This window comes from Cylas formicarius, unplaced genomic scaffold (genome assembly GCF_029955315.1).
Source record: "Cylas formicarius isolate icCylForm1 unplaced genomic scaffold, icCylForm1.1 PGA_scaffold_12__32_contigs__length_19106922, whole genome shotgun sequence".
NCBI lineage: Eukaryota > Metazoa > Arthropoda > Insecta > Coleoptera > Brentidae > Cylas > Cylas formicarius.
Window position 1 is genome coordinate 10,445,312 of NW_026844225.1, and position 20,980 is coordinate 10,466,291.

At 32.3% G+C, this 20,980-nt stretch overlaps 1 protein-coding gene across 2 annotated transcripts in view; it reads left to right on the forward strand.

Moving 5' to 3' along the window:
* LOC132708634 (apolipophorins) overlaps positions 1–20,980 on the forward strand; it is a 219,457-nt gene that overhangs the window by 54,799 nt on the left and 143,678 nt on the right. For both annotated transcript variants that reach the window (XM_060681081.1, XM_060681082.1), the window contains exons 14-22: positions 1,545–1,837; positions 1,900–2,301; positions 4,230–4,415; positions 7,319–7,488; positions 9,490–9,704; positions 13,074–13,236; positions 13,296–13,521; positions 13,580–14,053; positions 17,042–17,239. In XM_060681081.1, the coding sequence (XP_060537064.1) occupies positions 1,545–1,837; positions 1,900–2,301; positions 4,230–4,415; positions 7,319–7,488; positions 9,490–9,704; positions 13,074–13,236; positions 13,296–13,521; positions 13,580–14,053; positions 17,042–17,239 (2,327 nt within the window). The remainder of the gene's footprint in view (positions 1–1,544; positions 1,838–1,899; positions 2,302–4,229; positions 4,416–7,318; positions 7,489–9,489; positions 9,705–13,073; positions 13,237–13,295; positions 13,522–13,579; positions 14,054–17,041; positions 17,240–20,980) is intronic.

Here is a 20,980-nt window from a genome sequence, read left to right on the forward strand (position 1 = left end):
TGATTGTGTCGAATTTCTGGTCAATTCATCTACAAAAACTCTTCTTATCCAAAGATATCATCACCAGAAATCAATCATCTAATCTCTTAAAAAATACATGTTTTGTTCCACAGTTTCTCAGTTTCTCAGAAGTCTTGAAGATTTTTGCCTTACTTGTAACTAACTATCTACTAAGCTTAAGGGGTTCTGGTAGGTAGTTTCCTTGATTCGATTAGTCATGTCACATACTAAAAATTTTACAAATACCACCAGAAACTTATCGCCTCATCTTTAAAAAATTAATTTGGAACAAAAACTTTCCGTTCCTTCATTTTCTTCACGCTGCTCTCATTATATAACTCTATATACAGGGGGCGATCTTTGGGTTCATTTTCAAAAGAGAACTTCATATGAACATATGTCTTAACTTTTGAGATACAGGGTGATAAATTTTTCAGAAATATATAAATATTTTTTAATATCTGTAATACTACTTTAGATATTTTAATGTTATTTGGCACACATGTGTCAAGAGGCATTATTTAGTGTAAAACAATCTATTTAAAATACATCAGTGGCGGGCGTAGGAAATTTCACCTTTTTTCTGGACAATATCATTAATATGACAGCAAAAAAAATTTAAGAAATCAAATCTGCTCATAAATATGCGTTGATGTTGGTTATTTTCTTGAAGGAAATCAGTGGCGTGCCACTGCCTGTATATGAACAAATAATAGTTTAATTAATTAGAGAACTTTTTTTGTGAAAAATAAAATATCTATCTAAAACAAAATATCTAGTTTTACTAGCTACCAACTAGTGTTTTCAGAAAAAAAAAATAGAAGACTGTTCTTTTCATTTTTACAGCTTTAATAGCATAACATCGTAATAACAAGATAAATAATAAACGATACTTATTTGAAAAACAAGACCTACTATTAATAATTTTTATATAAAAAGCTTTCAAAAATGCACCTTGAAGTTTAGGTACTTTAAGTGCTGATTGGAAATTGCAACAATAATTTTTATTTTAAGAGAAATCAGTGGCGTACCACCAATGTCTGCCAAAATAGACAGATGAAATTCTGTGCGCCCGCCACTGGTGTATTTAAAAAAAAAGTGGTACACTTAATAATGCCTCTTGATACATGTGTGCCAAATTTCATTAAAAAATGGTATTGCAGATATCAAAAAATATATATTTTATTTTTGAAAACTCAAAAGTTACGACGTTTGTGACATATGTTCATCGCCCCCGTAATTGTTGACATTCAATTAGAAAAATCACCCTGTATAACTCCCTTTCCAAAAATAGTGTAGATACCGTAAATATCTGAAAAGTTTCCCTTTAATTAACGGCGTCTGAATTGATTGAGATTGAGGCCAGCGGATGATAAATGTATTTATTATCATTAAAAGTCGACGCAGAAAATCCATGTTATTTTTCCTCCGAAATTTGCCGCGGAATTTCAAACTGACTTCGTATGTAAATAGACTTTAAAGTGGCGGAAAAACTCTTACGGCAACTTTGTTCAGAACTCTAAAGAACCTGTTTTCCATTTTAGGATCAATCGATTACATAAGCAAAAAAGACATTTCCCAATACACTGTGGATTTAAAGTTCCACACCAAAAGATTAACTTCGAAGTTGTTCGGGTACATATCGAAAACCGAATCGTCCATAGGGGCGGATTTGCACCTGGACTACCGATTTCAACACACTAGGCAACACAGGGTGTCGTTGAAATTTAGTCTGGCCAATAGATCGAGGAAAAATATCGCCATCATAATCGGAACTTGCGATGTCCGGTCTTCCGCTTATCCGAACGTCAATTTTAATACGAACGTCACTTTCCAGGTAAATGCTGAATTTAATTGAAAACGATGGGAAAATATTTATAGGGAAATTTTGTGTTATAGAGGAGCGGCAGTCACATGGAGTTTAAAATAGGTTTAATCCAAAATCCGCTTCCATTAAACGACCCGAATTCCGAGTTGGAAAGCCTTAAATTCGATTTTATATTTTCCCATAAATCCTTTGCCGATAGCAAGCAAACAATTAGGGCCGCGGCCGATATTAAAAGGAAATCTAGTAATTTGGATCTGAAAGGGATGATATTGTACGAAAGTATTAATGCCGACGTAAACGTGGAGTGCGTTATTAACTATGGAAATAATAAACAAATTTCCGCAACTGTATTCTGGTCACACCCGCGCGCCACATTGGAGGAGATTAGGGCACATGTTAACCTCACCCTCCCCACCTTCTCCCCTATGCTTTTGAGCATTGAAATCAGCGAGAAAATGAGCAGGGATTATAAAGTAAGTTTAATGTCATTTTACAAATGTCCAGTCTTCATAGATTTGGTATAATCTAGCGCCGTCAACTCGTCGTATATGTTTATACTACAAGCAGTATAATTAAACTTAACATAATTTAGTGAAATAGATTTACTGGATCACGAGAAAATGGCTCTATCACTATCACTTGCCAAAAAACAGACTTTCGATACTATTTTTAAACTTTAAAATACCATCATTCTTATTGGACATAAAGTGGATTTTGACACAGTGATAATATTGAAAATGAAACCTTGAGTAAGTTAGTGGTTCGCAGGAGATAATCGATTGGACAAACAAGTTTTAAGATGTCGACTGACACGGTTCCTCTTAAATTTTGGAGTATGATGGCTTGGGAGAATATACTCAATGTTTCGATTCCATGTCAATTTGCTATCCAAGTATGGATATAAATAACAAACTGAAGTCCACCACTTTAGCCTAAGAGATTGCTTTTAAATTACCTAGTGTTAAGATTAAAGTGTCCCACAGTTTTCTTTAAGCTTGAAATATATTGCGATTATGGAAATATTTTGTATGGTGTTACTTTTCTGCTAGTAATTTTTTTAAATATTGGGCCTTCCAGATGAACTAACCCCAAAAGTTAATAATGGTAAGTAACAAAGTGAAGTCGACCACTGCAATCTGAAAGATTGATTTTAAATTACCTAGTGTTTTCAAAATCTACTAAATTGTCCTACAGTTTTCTTTAAGCTTGAAATACATTGTGATTATGGTGATATTTTGTATGGCGTTACATTTCTGATATTTTTTTTTGTACATTGGGCCTTCCAGATAAACTAACCCTAAAAGTAAATATTGATTAAATTAAATGTATTAATGGAAGAAAAAAAACGAATTTTCTCCCAATAAGATACTTTTGCTGTATATAGTCTTGATATTTTTGCTAGACAGACCTATTCACATAAGTTAAGAAAAATTTCTAACTACCAGGTGTGTTCAAAAAGTAAGGCAATTGGGCAGGCTACGTGCATTCGATCTTCGATATTTTTTTTTGTTATATTGGTACATATATATCCCTAACATATGTTCACAGAATTTTCATAATATTTTGTGTAAAAAATTAAATACTGTGTTACAAAACACTTGAAATGTTGACAACGGCATACGATGAATCTACTTTGAGCATAAAAATGTTTTCTTTGATTATTTTCTTACCACAAGGTTGTACCGTCAATAAGCAGTATTACATTGAAGTTATGCCCCGTTTGCGAAAAGCAATTCGAAGAAAACTTCCTGCATTGTGGGAAAACATTTCATGGTTTTTGTATCACGATAATGTACCTGCTCGCTCATCGTTGCTTGTGTGTAACTTTTGGCCAAAAACAAAACCACAATCATGCCTCAGCCACCATCTGCGAGTTTTTTCTGTTCCCAAAAATCAAGAAATCCAAGAAAGGAAGGAGGTTTGCAACGATTGAAAAGATAAAGAAAAAATCGCTGGAAGAACTCAAGGTTATACCAGAAAGGGGTAAGCAGGCACAAGGGGGTGGGGAGATTACTTTGAAGAGGTCAACATTAATTTTGATGAATATATAAATACTTTATGATAAAACTTAAACGTCTTTTTGAACACACCTCGTATATCAATCACACCGTTACGTACATATATCAGGTTTTTACAAATGCTCTACCATACGCAGCGAGACACTCCAAACATTCCATAAGATATTAAAATATTAGCAATGAATTATTAATATGATTTACTCTTTTATTATGTTTTATTATTTTGGAGAAAACCAAAATTCAAAATAATTTGTTTTTTTTTTTTTGGAACACTTCTAGTGTTTGTGAGTCTACAGCAATAATATATATATATAATTACCTATCTGACTTTGCTTCTTAAGCTTGGTGTCTATGACACGTTCATTCATTTGCATTATTTTTAGTTGAATTTAAGTGGTACGTGGTTCAGTGGACACAGCGCCCATGCGGTCGGTTATTACAAAGACAAGACGAATGCGGCAGCGTCCAACTACCACCTCAAGCTGTTCATAACTTCACCAAATTTCGAAGACGTAGACGCTGACTTGCAGTACTATAGGGACAACGGAATTCTAAAAGTCGATTTCAAAGTGAGTAATGAATCGTCAACACATAGTCAACCAGGAGCGCGCTATATTTATTTGCGAAAATGGGAGTGAGTAATTGGAAAAGTATAAGAGATCATTGTAGGTTAAGCAGTTAAATAATAAAAAGATACACAGAAGGTAGGTGTGTTAATAGTCAATCTATTCTTGTGTGATTGTAGAATTCAAAAGTTTAATAAGATATCGAGTGCAGATGCTTAGTTGAAATCTAATGAAGTTCAATATTTTATACCAAATTAAATTTGTGCAGAAATCTTATAGTCAACAATATTCTTAAAGCAGATCCCAAGTTGCTAATCATACTCTATAACGCCTATGTGCTGTCCCATCTTGAGTTTGCCGCTGTAATATGTAGTTCCAAATATTATAAGCATTTAAATAGAATTGAAAACATTCAAAGTGCACATAGATAATTTGATTTGTCGCCCAATTCGTTTCGGAAAAAATAAATAAAAAATAAACACTAAGGTTCAGGGCAAAATTTAACGCTGTGATTTTTATTGAATTCGGGTATTGCAAAAATTTTCTTGGCTCACTTTATCCCATTTATGTCAACAGAATTTAGCAGAACACGATAGCGTTTTTAATGCTATATATACATTGTATAATAATTAAAAATATATTTTTTAAATTTTTTCTTGAGATATTCGATTGGTTTTTTTCGTGCCTCATATGAAAAATTGATATTTATTTTTGCGTTGACTAAATTTTATTTCATAGAATTAATAAAATTTCGTTAATAAAAATGAGGTTATTTCCAATTCACTTCGCCGGCACTATATAAGCTTCGTGACAATATTTTCCCATTGACCGAACCGGTGTGTCGAAGAATTCGATATCATATAATAAAAATTCTTAAACTGCCTTCCGACTTCTAGGAAACTCGACGTAATCAAAAAATGTTTTCCGCATGTTCACAAATCGCGATATACCCGTTTTATAGGTAGACACATCTAAGCAGACTGTATTCCCTGCAACACCATGTTACTGACTGCGTGACTATTTATCCACGTCGCTTAACATCAATATCTTCACGGTAGATTTGCATTTCTATCAATCGAATTGGGGACGTCCGTGTAAAACGTGGTAAAAACACTCCAAAGTTGTGAAATGGATTAAATCCGATTCATGGAACGTCGACGTCATTACTTCCCGTTTAGAATATCAAATATACAAAAGCGATTCGCCCCTATACGACTCTAAAAGCTATAAATGTTCAGCTTTAAAACGATGTTGAAAATGTAAAACAATATCTATAGGCATCTGAGTAACAATAATTAAAACATTTCAATGTCTAATTTGCGAAAAAGTTTGTAACAGTTAGCTTGAAAATAAAAGTTAGGCTTTACTTGACATATTAAACATATGACAAAATGCTGGATGTGATTGCCAAAAGGTCTTATCCGATAGGCACCTGTTGCGACTTAAGTCGCCTTTTCTGTTATGTAACTCGACTTAGTATTAGGGATAGGTGTTGAGTGCTGTGTGAGTTGCTATCTAATTTCATTTTAGTTGGTTTTGGTTACTTTCTGAAAATCTTTTTATTTCATTTTAATTTTTTTTTGGTATATTTTAGTTCTTGAAGTCAGAGAAAATCAAGGAATTTTAATTTTTCTAATTTTTTGCGGTATAACATAAATACATCACATTGCGAGCACATTTTTTAATAGAGGTTTTTCAACCTGCTTTCAGTGGTACAATAATTTTTGGTTTAAGTAAGTGGATTTTTAAAACGACTTTTTCTTTTCTTCATTTGGTTTAGGTATGATTTGGTGTTTCCAAATATACATCTATATACATGCGTATTATTTTATAATTATTAAAAAAAATGCTTAGTTCAATTAATAAAAATATATGTGAATGCGAAGATGTCAATTTATATATAAAAACCATCGTTTATGGGCATATAAATCTGTGTTTTTAAAAGATCACGATTTTTTGTGTCAATAGGGTTAAAAAAAAAATTGTGCTTGATTATCATTCTAGAAGACTTAATTATCAGTTTGCATGATCTCTTTAATATAAACTGGTGGACATTCGAACCAGGTTAACAAAAAATTGTTGAGCACTTTCAAGGCATATTTGGAGAAATATTTCGATATATGGAGTCTCAATTGAATTTTTCCCTGTCTTTTTTTTTTTCAAAAATTTAACATTTTGGGAATAAGAATTTCACACCTTTTAAACCTAATTCCCAACAGGCCGACTGGACCAATTAGTGAATTATATTAATTTTAAAAAATATTTTCGAGAGAATTGTATATTACTTATAATTTGAATTTTTTTATTTTTACCCTATAGAGTATTTCTAGACTGATTATGATGGGTCACTTAACTGTTCATATATCTTATTAATTTTAAGTGTCTCAATTGAAATGAAGGTTTTCCTATTCGGAATTTCTAAATTGAGAACAGGTTTTCTATGCGATTTATTTATCTAAACGCAGGTTTTGATTTTCTGTGAAGAACTCCTATTTTGGGCGTCTGAAAACGAGCTGTTTCATTCTGTATTTCTGCATTCTGCATTTTGGGTATTTTCAACCGATTGCTTAGGTCACTGATTCGATGCCATTTCACTTCTGGAAACAGTCCAGAGCTTTTTCTTATTTGTTTCGATTGTGCAGAAGCTTATATAGCGCGAGTTGAAAAAACTTGCATATAAAATTAGGATTGATGGTTATAAATAAGTTTTAAAACGCTGCCTTAGTAACCTGCAAAGTAGGAATGGCTCCATTTGAAGGAATTTTAAAACATTGTAAAAATGTATGAAAATTTTCCACGTTTTTTTTTTGTCTAGTAGATGAGTTTCAATAAAAATATTAAACCGTGATTTGTACAATCGAGAGGGTAAGTTCCGAATTTAGTTAAACTACCGGTATCTGTTCCAGGCAATACACGACAATAACGATTATCAAGTGTTTCTAAACCACAACACAACGGCGACAGACGAAACGGCAACCAATGCTAAACTGAAGTACAAAACCAAGTTGTACACCCTCGACACGCTTGTTAATACGGGAGAACATATCAAAGTTACGGCCGAACTACATATTGACCAGTAAGTTGTCTAAATTTAACGCTGTTATCTGCCATTGCGTTTCTATGATCAATCGAAAGCCGTTAGATACGGTTACGCAATTATGGGAAATGTTGGTAAAACAATTTGGTAGGGCGCGTTTTGGTGCCCTCACGTATTGTCTGTTTTGTACGTTGAAATCAATTTGTGTCAGATACGATTATAGTAGATCTCGGACTAATTTTCATTTCAAAGGGCAACACGTAAGCTTCACGGTGCTCATTTGTTTGATTCGTATAAAAGTCATGCCCATATGGGCATCAAACATATTTCAAAGTAGAGCAATACCCAAGTGAATACCAAAAAACTCAGTCTTTCTCCTCAGTTTTTTTGTCGTTTAAAAAAAAACACTTTTTAATTTGTTGTTTTTGGTTGAAGTCGAAAAACAAAGGTAATAACGTTTAGATACCAAAATTTATTTAGCTCGGTGCCCTGTATTTACGGTGAAGAATTCTGAGCTTTCAAAAAACGCATCTAAAGGCCTGAATATCGTTCACATTTAAATAGAATTTAAGAGTTATATTGCAAGCCTTGTGATATATGCTCCTAGATTTTTTACCTTTCACTGAAGAAAAGGCAAATTTTAATTCTAAACTGTTTTTAGTATTATGCTAAGTAATTTTTAAATGCTGGAAACATATTTAATGACAATAGTTTTGGCCAGCTTGAGAACTCAAATATATATAAGATTATGAAATTATGAAGTATTTTTTTAAAATTTTTGTTTTTTTTTTGTTTTTTTATTTTGGCTTCCAGAACCATTCATCCGATCGGAAAAACTTTACAACCGTAATACGTGAGAGATCCGACGCTATAATTTTTGCGTCACGCATTTTTTCGATTATTACTGGGTGTTTTGTTCTTTTAGGGAGTAAATTATTAACCGCAAATCAAAATTCGTACAAAAAATTGCTGATCCTTTCAAACATTGTTATAGGCCGTATCAAGCGCTACAATTTTTGTATTTACGATTTTCGTCTGTCATGTACGCTGCTCGAGATATTTGAAAGAATCCAATAGAAAATTGCAATATCTCGCACTCAATCTAGACGTGATGACGTCATTTACTATTTCGATGTCCTGCATGGTTTCAGAAAAGATGTATTTTCTCGAAAACTATTTATCCTATTGAAAAAATTCATATACCGGGAAACGTGGGAGATCTAGGGCTATAACTTTTATTTGGGGCATTTTTTGGATTGTGTACAGGGTGTGTCGATTATGGGTTAAAAAAAACAAAGAGATCCTAGAAATTGCCGTTTTCGTGTGAAAATAATTAGCCGTAAATGAAAAACTATAAAACATGGCATAATTTGGTTTAAACAGTGCCGAGAGAGAGTTTCAAGTTTCGTCTATCATACAGGGTGCTCCAGATATTGTAAAAAATATAATTGGGAATCGCTATTATTTGTAAAAAAATTTGAATTTACCAAAGTTTGCTGTAACTTTGAAGTTTCTCCGAGATGTGAAAGAAACTTCATCCAGGGTGCATGCACAATAAAATTACATTTATTTTGCTAAGTTCCATAATGGTCCGCAGGAGCACGATAGAAAAACAATGCGTCCCGCTAGCACGAGAAACCGCAAAGCTCCTTCTTTTTAAAATAAAAAGCTGATTCGCGCTACGCGCTACGAACTTGATCCGCCCAGCCACGATTTTTCGAAAGCAATCTTGTTAAATATTTGTTTTTTCCTACGCCATTGAAATTCTTTAACGATTTTGTTTGCTCTTGAAAATCGGCTAACGGTCCCAAAAGTTGGAAAAATAAAATTTTCGGCGTTGTTCTTTTAATTTATGCTGTTATTAAACTTAATGAAATTAAGACGTTTAATTTGGAGTAAGCACCCACCCAAAATACACACAACGATTTTCTGGAGTCCCAAAAGATTAAAGACTTAAATAGCTTAAAATATAATTTTGCTTCAAACTGTATTTAATGACGTATATTTAGGAAGTTTAATTGGTATTGTTCGTCTTTCCAGGCTTCGAGATATAGACTTCTCCTTGTGGATTTTCAACGAAGAAACCCAAAAGGCTCTCGGGTTTGACATAAACTGGGACGCTAACCGCGATCCCAATCAGAAACTACTGGTCGGCACCAATTTCACAAAATCAGATCATTTGAATTACAACGCTGATTTTATAGTCAGTTACCCCGGACGGACTATTCTTGGCAAATACGAATTTCTCTTGCAAAGTAAGACCACACTTGTTTAGCCTATTACCATATCGAAATAGTCGCTGTCTTTAGTTGTAGTATGTCTAGTTCTCAGTGTCTAATTCTCTAAAGAAATAAATGCGGTAATATCACTTTTTATTATGGCATTCTAACAAACAACATTGAAAAGAATTTTACATAAAAAAAGAAGAATGAACTGTGATCATCATGTACAATAACTCAAAATCACTTACCTCTCACATTTATGATATTATTTTTATAAACAACATTGAGAAGAATTTTACATAATACGTCATGTGCACTATTGATATAAACAAAATTTAGTAGAATTTTAAATAACGAAAAAAAAATGAAGTAACAAATGTAATTTGGCATGTTTGAACAAACAATACCCATCATCAAGTAGGTACATAAATATATCCGATATACGCAACGGATGCGTTGGGCATCGATTTATTTGCTTTGACGGTGGAAACAGAAACGTTTCGCCGTTGGAACCGGTAATTTAAAAAAACGCTTCGATAAAATCGGTGGTTTCGAAAACTTACGCTCAGCGTAGAACTTTCGTTTTGATTTGTTCCCCCTTTAAAAGGTCGCAGAATATTGAATTGTTTATATTGTGTCAAAACTTTTATAAACTGTCAAATTGACGTTAATGGTAAACCCGATATGATATGAAAAGTTTAATAGTTTTCGTTATTCACAAATCTTGCAGGTATATTTTTAATGGACCCAATTCGGTGTAAATATTTAATTTTTTTATTAACGATGCTTATGTGTCAATTGCCTTATTGAATATTGATTCGCTGTTGGTTGATAATATAATTCTGTGGTATCATTTGAATAACTCAAGCCAACGATTTTCGATAATCTATCAAACCAATTAATTGCCACAAAAATAACTGTACTATAGAAGAGATTTAACTCTTTCATTGTGTCATTGGTTATAGTCTCAGCTCCATTTTAAAAGCATAAACTCCCAGAAGTAGCATTATATTTTATTATATTATAATACAATTAAGAAAAATGTTAAGTTAAAATTTATATTGTTTAATTTAATATGAAAATTCCATTTCCTTCTACAAGTAAATTAAATTAAGATGGAATCCCTTTCACATAAAGACAATTTCTACAACTTCTTTCAATTTGAAAAAGCTTACTTAAAATTTACGTCAGATACATTCTTAATTGAATCAAGTTTTGTAAATATTTTAATTGTCTATTAATGATACTTATGTTTAAATTGGCTTGTTATCGCCTATGAAAGTGTATATTAAAAATAGGTTGATAATATAATTCTGTGACATCATTTGAATAACTCAAACCGATGATTTTGCACAAACTATCAAACCAATTTGGCACATAAATACTATACTGTAGAAAAGATTTAGCTCTTCAGTTGCGCTGTAGTCAAGGTTGATAAACTCATCTCTATTTTCAAAAGCATAAACTACGAGAATTGGCCTTATATATTTTTCAAATAATTGAGGATTATTCCAATTTGGGTTAGTGTCAGAAAGAGCAAATTACAATACAATTTGGAAAAATGTCACCTACAAGTTATTTTTTTAATTAAATTTAAAAATTTCATTTTCTTCTACAAGTAAATTAAACTAAGAAGGAATCTCTTTCACAGAAAGTTAATTTCGTGGTATTATTTGAATAGCTCAAGTCAATGATTTTCGGCATACTATCAAACTATTTAATTTGCACAGAAATACCATACTGCACAAGAGATTTAGCTCTTCAGATGTCCTGTAATCATGGTTGATAACCTCAGCTCTATTTTTAAAAGCATAAACTCCCAAAACTAGCGTTATGCTTTTTTCAAATAATTAATGATTATGCCAATTTGGGCTACAGTCAGAAAAGGCAAAATATAATACAATTTAGAAAAATGTCGCGTTAAAATTTACATTTTTTAATTAAATTTAAAAAATCCATTTCCTTATACAAGTAAATTAAACTAAGTACAGAAGTACAGAAAGACAATTTCGATAAATTTCTTTCAACTTGAAAAAAACCAACTTAAAGTCTAAGTTTGAAGAAATTTTTAAAAGTTTTAATTAAAAATACATCAGTATTATATATCAATAAATATAAAGTAAATAAGAACTAAAAGTTCAGATTTTCACGAAATTATATATAATTACATGACAATTGTTTCTACAACACACGGTGTTTATGGTAAATGGAAAAATCTAATTTGTTTTGCGTTTTCCTAATAGTTAATTCTAAAAAACCACCACACACGGACACAGTCATACATTACAGCTCAAATCACCATTATACAGACAAAATGACGGCATTTCACTCTTCTATACACAGACTTCTTAATACGCCACTCTCAACCGAAAATTACATCAAAGAACTTATTATCATAAAATAAATTGCACTGAACAACCGCTACAAAATTATAAATAAAAAACAAATCCAGACAACAGTAAACTCTATTTATCCGAAACCTAATACAGAACACGAACAATTTCAAACAATTACATACATAGGAGAACCCAGTTCAAAAGTTTCAAAACATTTGTGAAAATGTGGTTTAAAAATAGCTTTCAGAACTAACAACACAAGAGGAAAATTTTTAAAAAATAATATAACGAAGTGTCCAAAATCTTAGAAATCAGGTGTCTGCAGGTTGAAATGCGGATCATGTCCTAAAATTTATATTGGCCAAACAGGTAGATCCTTCAAGTAACGCATTAACGAACATAAAAGAGCGTTTAAAAACAATAGTCTAGATTCTAATTATGCTACACACTTAAACACAGAAAAAAAGACATTTTTGACGACAATTTGTTTGTTTACATGTTTTACATATAGCCAGGAAAAGTAAAAAAAAATAATTTATTGGAAGCCACGGAGATTAACAAAATTATACATTATTAAACTTAAATTCTCACAACAACATTAATTGAAGTTTTATTGTCAGTTCTCGGTATTTAAAGTAGACGGTAGTTTGTAAATATTACATTTGATCGGTATTTAAAGTAGACAGTAGTTTGTAAATATTACATTTGATAAAAACACGGTGTTGTCGAAACAATTGTCATTTGAAAATATATAATTTCGTGAAAATTTGAACGTTCAGTTCTTATTTATTTTCCTAAATAGATTTTCATCAAGTAAAAGCCACCTCAGTTCAATTTTCAATAAATGTCCCTTTAGGATTAGTTTGGAGATTATCTTACTGTGGCTGCGGAATTTTCTTTCAAACTAGGTTATTATTTAATCATTACATCAAAAGGGGCATAAAAATGTTAATACTACATCAAATCCACGCTTGTGAGCGAAATTGCCAAGCAGTGTTTAGCACTTCGAACGAATATTGATTCAATGTTTTTTAAAACTCGCCATTACAAAAGTTAAAAATTTCAGAGGGCCAAATTGATATGTTAGCCAGCGTTTCGTGGGACGACTCAAAATCATTCGCAATCTCCTTAAACTCCGTTTACAAATACGAAGAAGAAATCTATCTGGAGATATCGTGTAAACTAAACACTCCTTTAGATCAGTGGAGAAATACTCGACTAAACGCGGTGTAAGTTAACATTTTGGAACGTTTAGGGATCAATTTCACTGAGTGCAACGATTTTTTAGGTTTGAGCATTCGAAAAATAAATACAATTTTAACGGTGTGCTTTTCTGGGATGTCAGGCAACAAGTAGCTATAGATTTGTTCGGTGATTATTTTACCCGAGGGAATAAATTGGACTACAAGTACGCTTGTTCTGTTTCTAGTACCTTGGATCGTATACCCGATTTGAACACTACCATCAAACATTCCCAGAATGGAACATACTTTAACACTAGCGTTTATTTAAAGGTTAAATTTGATATTATCCTTCCCCAGGTGTTTTGAGTGCTATCGATTTTTGTTTCAGTACACCCCAGAATTCTTAATCGATTTGGATAGTGCTTGGGTACTAAACGAGAATGAAAATTATTCAAATTTAACCGGAACCGTTACCACCCAAACACCCTTCAAAGGTTTCCACCGAGGGGTGTTGGTGAGCAAAATTTACTTCACCAGCGACAAATATTTGAGAGGCGTCGCCGATTTAGACGTCGACCATCAAAAACTGATAGTCAACATGGAGGGGAAGTTTAAAAGGCTGATGGATAGCATGTTTGTTGCGAACGTAACGAGCCAAGATGAAATGTACCAAGCAAAATTTAAGCTCTCTAAAGCAGAGAAACATTTCGTTGCATTACTGACGTACCCTACTGGGAATATGGGTAGCGAGATTTTGCTTCAGATAACAAATCTGACTACGTTCGATGCGAAATTATTCCTGGCGACCCCGCTAGAATTTTTGGAGAATTTGATTATTGTGGGTAAACTGCAACAAGGACAGGTAAGATTGTTGAAATAAAGCGTGCTGACCAGAATTTATTTGGACATATACTGCGTGACATAGAAATTGCAACAGCTCCCGCATTTTGACGTCATACACCTAACGGCCTTAATAGTTAATATATTTTTACTTCTCTATAATAACTTATTATTAAGGTTTACAAGGAGCCAAGATGTTTTCTGAAAGATCTTAACTTATCGAACAAATTCCGCGGTGAAATATTCTTGCGACGTCAATCTTACCGATAAGCATGGCCAAGGTAAAAAGGGAAAATGTGCGGGCTTTCAAAATAATTTTAAATTAAGTTGTTTTTATTTATTTTGCCAAAGGCGAAGTCCTATTAATTGGATCCACTGCAAAAATCGATAATTTCAAGGACATCTTTGCATTGTGCCATCAAAACAATTCCAAGGAAAACTTTCTCCCAGGGTTTTCTTTTGTCTGCTTTTTCCTCTATATCTCAACGTTGAATTACACTGACTTTATTTGTAACTGGCTGAAAATATATCCTTGAGTTACATCACATAGCAGTTAATATTGTATATCAATACCTGGATGAAACTACTATTTTTTTATCCAATCTCGGTGACATCACAATAAACAAAGGGACAAGTAAGGTTAAGGTTGTTTTGTCATTTAAGTTTAAACAAAATTAATGTAACATGACGACCAGAAATGGAGTTGGGTCAGAAAGGGTTGGGTGTGTAGAAATCGCTGTTTACAAAGAAACAGAAAAAAATCATTCTCTTCCCTCTTGTTGTAGTAAGGCCACTATATTATCTAATAGTTATATGAGGAAACTCAAATGGTAACCAAATGCAACGTCGGATAGGTGAACATAGGGACGTAAGTCGTGAATACATTTGATTGAGATTTTAAGAATCGGTTTGGCCAAATATGAATAACAAACTAGCTGTTGACAATACCTTCTGCGTCGGTTACTGGAGGAGGAATCCAGAAGTTTTGTAAATAGTATTACAGTAGCCTGTGGAAGTCCCTTCGAAAAAAAATCAAAAACAAACAAACTTCTCGTAAGTCTTCTGTCCTATCACTATTCACAGACGTTCAACTAGCCTTATGGTTGCAAAAGAGGAGTTGAACACAATTACAAAAAGTTTAAGTTCAATCCTACGACACTGAAAGTAATATTCAAATACATCCGTTAATAATATGTCTGTTCCTTAGCAAGCAATAAATTAAAAAGTTTTCTACACTTGGAAGTAAAAATGGTATACAAGAAAAAAGCAAAAAAAAATCATAAAAAACATCACAAAAACAAAAGAAAGCAAACATCAAATCCCACCCTGCAGTGTGTTACCTGATACACACAGTCGTTCTCTAGATTGTACTTCCTATAGAGACGTTTCAATAAGTTTAAGCTTAAGTATTTTCATTCTTTCGCAACTCCATTTTAAGGCTTACAAGAGAAAGAGATTAGCTGTTGCGGTTGAGGCTATACTTTTGGAGCCTTTGTGTTCTGTGAATGTCACACAAATCCAAACAGGGGCCATATGCAGTATTACAAAAATTGAAGTTCTTTAAAACGAATCAGTCAACTTTGTTTGTAATGACTTTAACAACAAAAACCCTATGCAATCCGTATAATATTAACATAAAACGAAGATTGGTATCGAAATCTAATTTCTACCAGTGTTGGAGCATTTTAATTTTTCACCTTGATTTTTTATGGGAAAAGTACCTTTAATTAAGTAATTTAATTTATAAATTATGATTATTTCAAAACTGTTAATCATTTATTTCATTCATTTATTAATTTATTTTGAGTTGACGGAAAAAATGAAAAGAATCATCTGGGTAAAGGTGTACATTGCGCATAGTGAATAGACAGGCCCAAGGATCGAACCTTGTGGAACACCACACGTAGTTGACTCCGCAGATGACACAACATCCTTAAACTCAACATATTAAAGTCTGCTACTGAGATAATTAGTTAATAGGCGTAGAGATGTCTCTCAAGAAAACCAACGAAATGTAAAATTGCAAGTAACAACTATTTATTTAATTTAATTAATTAATCTTCGTTTGACTTTTATGAGCAGCTCATCTGTGACATTTGGTAATGCGATCGCACAAATAAACCGTTGTCTAAAACCTGACTGATTTAAAGGAAGTATATTTTTGCAGATTCTCTCTAATCAGATAATTCATTATTTTTCCAATGACTTTTGATAATACACTAAAATTTGAGATTTCTGCCTTTTGGGAGAATGGAATTACCTTCGACATTTTCCACTTCTCCGGAAACACTAATCTAATCTAATCTAATAGACAGCAATTGACAATATTAGTCAGAAAGAATAGAATTCTAGCACAACTCAAAAGGATCAATTCCTCAAACTTTCTAACATTATCTTCGTCAACTGTATAAAATTCAAATGGTATTTTAAAATAAGGTCATCAGTTTGTGTACATATGCATGAAATGACATTTTAGAATTCAAATCGCCAAGTTCTTTGCTATGGATCTGTATGATTACAACGTCTAAAAACTCCTTCTCACGAAACTACTAATCATATTAAAACACGAACTATTTGTTATTTTATAGTGTATCGAAAAAAACTATGGCGAAGTCAGACGACATTGTCTAATTTTAAATGGAAAAAATGGTTGAATAAAGATTCACTTATATTAGGTTTGCAAAAAAAATGCAAAACGATGTTTTCAATACCCAAAGCTAAAAAATCTGAATGGCACTAAACAATGTGAAATAAAAGTTTGTTTGCAACCGAACTGACAAAAATCTTACGACACTGCATGCAGCTGACGTATCAAAACAAAACATTATAATTGAAGCTAGGTGTATACTGGGTGTTACAATTTCAATGACGCGGGGTATAGGTCAATAGTCAATCATTGTAATAGGCAAACTTGTTTGATTAGATGGGGGACCTCATTAGAGAGGCTACATTTTCCATGGATTTTTCCCGGACGAGCTTTAGCTAATAAAATTTCCCGCTGTACTTTCAGGCAGACTTCCGCATAGGCTGGAATTCCTTATTGTTAGGATTCTCTGGGGTTTGGCATTATGCTAATATCATCGACTTCGAATACTCCTACAAGATTTACACACCTATAAAAGATTTTGAGGAGAACGGCGTAGTCGGCAAACTCGTACTCAAAGTGGGCTTGGATTTTGAAGTTTCACTCAAGTTATCTCTTTATAAGGTTTGTATAAAATTGTTTCCTAGCGCAGTTTCGGCGGTTTTAAGCAACTCGAATTTTTAACCAGTTCATACGATTTAACTTCGGCAATCGTTTGATGCGGTATATTTTGTTGATGTTTGTTGCTAAATTGCCGAATATCACTTTACAAGTCAATACTCAATAATAAATAACGTCAAAACAAATAATTTTTAAATACATTTTAATTTGAATTGGGTTCAAGTCACATTGTAGTGAATATCACTGTAGTGAATATTACTTTACAACTCAATACTCAGTAATAAATAGCGTCAAAACAAAATTTTTTTAAATACATTTGATTTTGAATTGGTTTTATGTTACATTGTAGTGAATATCACTGTAGTGGATATCACTTTACAACTCTATACTCAATAATAAAAAGCGTCGAAACAAATAATTATAAATATAGTTTATGAAAAGTATTTAAGTTTCCCAATGCATTTGAGCAGATAGGCATTAAAAAACAATCTTAAGATGGAGATTTTGTATTGTGTTATAGAAGAAAGCTTCAAAAGACAAAGTGTGTTTCTACGAAAAATAGCTACCTTTTCATTTTTTTTTCTTTTATCTTTATCCGTAGTTCGTCGTTTTTTATTATATTATTATATATTAAATAACGATCGAAATAATTTTGGTTAGTTTGGAGCAATTATCACGAAGAAAGAAAAATCAATCAAAAAAAGTATATATTGACAAAGCTTATACTAACAGATATGCTTGGTCCCTCAACTAATTTAATAAAATTAAAGTGGAGATAAGTGTAGGACTTCTCACTGATAATAAGTTGGTTTTTATCTATTGGCCTGTTTGTTGTTCACAACCCTTTTAATGACACCCCATTAGTAATCTCTTTTGCTTATTTGAAAATCAATAAAGTTTATAGAGTAACTCTTTTGTAGTGTTATGATAGCACGTCAATAAATGACCCTCCCAACCTTTGCAGACGACGGGGTGACTTAGTCTTTCGAAAGAAAAGCAGTGAATCACACCCTCAGATAAAAGTGACGTGTTTCCCCTAAAAATTGACAGGGAATTCGGCTCAACCCCTCTGGCTCGTAAATATAAGGGGCAAAAAGTTTCACAACGCGATTTGTTGTTTTTATTAATTCAAATCTTGCGCAAACAAAACAGTCGTCTTTAAAAATTCTCGCTGGGGGAGGGAGCATACGCACCCTCTTAATTACGATGCACTCGTACACAAACATAATTATTTGGCGGTTATATATTAAAAATACATTCCGGTGAACCATAAATCAATCAGTACAAAATTACTGGACAAATACTAATATAATATATATACCGATCTGCCACAGTATAAACAAACACCCGCTGGGCTTGCAGTCACAATATTAGGTCACGGTATACATAATGCTCGAGGGATTATTATTATTATACTTTTTTCATTGAGAGTTTGTTTGCACTGATGGAATGTTTAACGAATTAGTTATTATGGATACATTTACTTTCGATAGACTTCCTTTTTAACTGTGTCAACTTTTATTATGGGGAATCTAAAAAGAAGTTACTGTATAAAGAATGAATTTATTAATATAATAAAAAAAATACACAATGGAACTCGTGTGGTGGCCCTGAATGTGGGTCGTTTCTTGCATTCGATAATACTTTAGGCCGGGACTGCTGAATAAAAGCAAGAATTCATAAGTTCTAAAATTAATTGGGGTTGAGTGTCCCACAAGCGTATCAAGGCCGATTAAACTCTGAACCTTAAACGATAGGTCGTTCCAAATTATTATTAAATTATATATAAAAAAAGAAATGGTGGTTTAGCCCAGTTTGTGTTGACCAAATGTACACTTCAAATACCCGAACAGAGAAGACGATAAGTATTTTTATTCATCTAAGGTTTACATGGTTAACGTATTATCGAAAATTATTGCTGCAAATTTCAATTTTTAGCTGAGCTGATAGATTTAACTGCGGCTGCGATTGGGTTCCCAAAATATTTATTGAGCATTATACAATTTTCGAGGTTGCTTCTTTTTTGAGGGTATTTTTTTTGAAAATATAATCGGAAACAATTTGTTGGCTCTTTTATTTAATATCGTTTTCTTGAAAAATGTAAGAGCGTTGCTGCAATAATAATCTTATTGTCTCTCGAGAGGGGTTTGCTGATACGGCTTAGGGTGCTTGTGAGATTAACCTTAAAATTTATAAACCCAATGTAAACAGTCTGTCGGCTAATCTATTAAGAAGATTTTGTATATGATGGTGCCTCGAGAGACTAAGATTAGAATTCATTCTAGTAGACGCTCGGAGGTGTTGCGATATATTGAATTTAAGATTTATGAATTTTCCACTCCTAGCGGTTTAGCTCTACGAATCTTATTACGTATGCGTTTTATGAAATGGTATATTTCTGGTAGTTAAATGGACACCGAAGGTTCGTTTCAAATGCCTCGTGTAATATGTAAAAGGAATACATTCGTATGATAAATGAAACTGGCGATTTTCTTGAGAGGGAAAAGTTTCTCTCGCGAATTTGCAATTTTTAACTCGGGAAAGGACAAAAGTAGATGAGAAGGCGGATTAAATGGAAACATTTAAAAGAATTATCGTTTATTGTTGCTCCTCTGTTTCCGCGGAATGCAGTCTTGTGTCGCGATGTACTTTTCTAATGTCGGGCAACGCTTTAAGCAAGATTTATGGCGAATATTAAGTAATACGGGGGCTTAAAATTACGGGCGGACGTAAAGACGTGTATCAGCATAAGGAGGAGAGATAATATGGCAAGCGTGTATACTTTCGATCCGTTGTTAAAAATCGGGAGGAATCGTTTAATCCGCCGCGAAAGCTGTTTATGTAATAATTCAATTAAGATTAAGGTTTTGATGAAGTCGGGTAAAGCTGTATTCTTGATAACGTTTGTTTAACCAAAAAAAAAAAAATACAGATGACATTGAGAAAGTCGAAACCACCTTGGCTAACCCTCACATTTCATAAAACGAAAAATAAAGCCTGAAATAAATGGAAATGGAACAAACTAAAATAGCAACTAAAATAGCAATGAACAGATTAAAAATCAAACTAATATTGCTATAAATAATGAAAACTACTGTAGAATTAATAATTTTAACAATTATATTGTGCCCTGGAAAAAACTTAAAGATTTTAATATATGCCCAAAAAAAAGATGAAAATTGTTTGCCTGAATGCCTAAATATTCCGAATAATATTAACAGACATTTTTTGCAGGTTTCTGCATTAAATATACCCCTTGATAAAAACTTGACAAACAAAATTCAAAAAGTAAATTCACTTCATTATTTAGTTTTTATGCAGTTACTAAAGAAACCGTAAAAAAAAACATTTATTTGAAATCAAATCGCGAGCTATGGGCGCCGATCAAATAAATCTGGATATGATACTACTAAGCTGTCATATAATTTTGCCTTTCATTACTAATATCATTAATTCATTTTTACTCGACGTTGAATTTCCTAGTTTGTGGAAAATATCCAAATTAATCCCCATATTTATATATATATATATATATATATATATATATATATATATATATATATATATATATATATATATATATGTATATATATATATATATATATATATATATATATATATATATATATATATATATATATATATATATATATATATATATATATATATATGTATATATATATATATATATATATATATATATATATATATATATATATATATATATATATATATATATATATA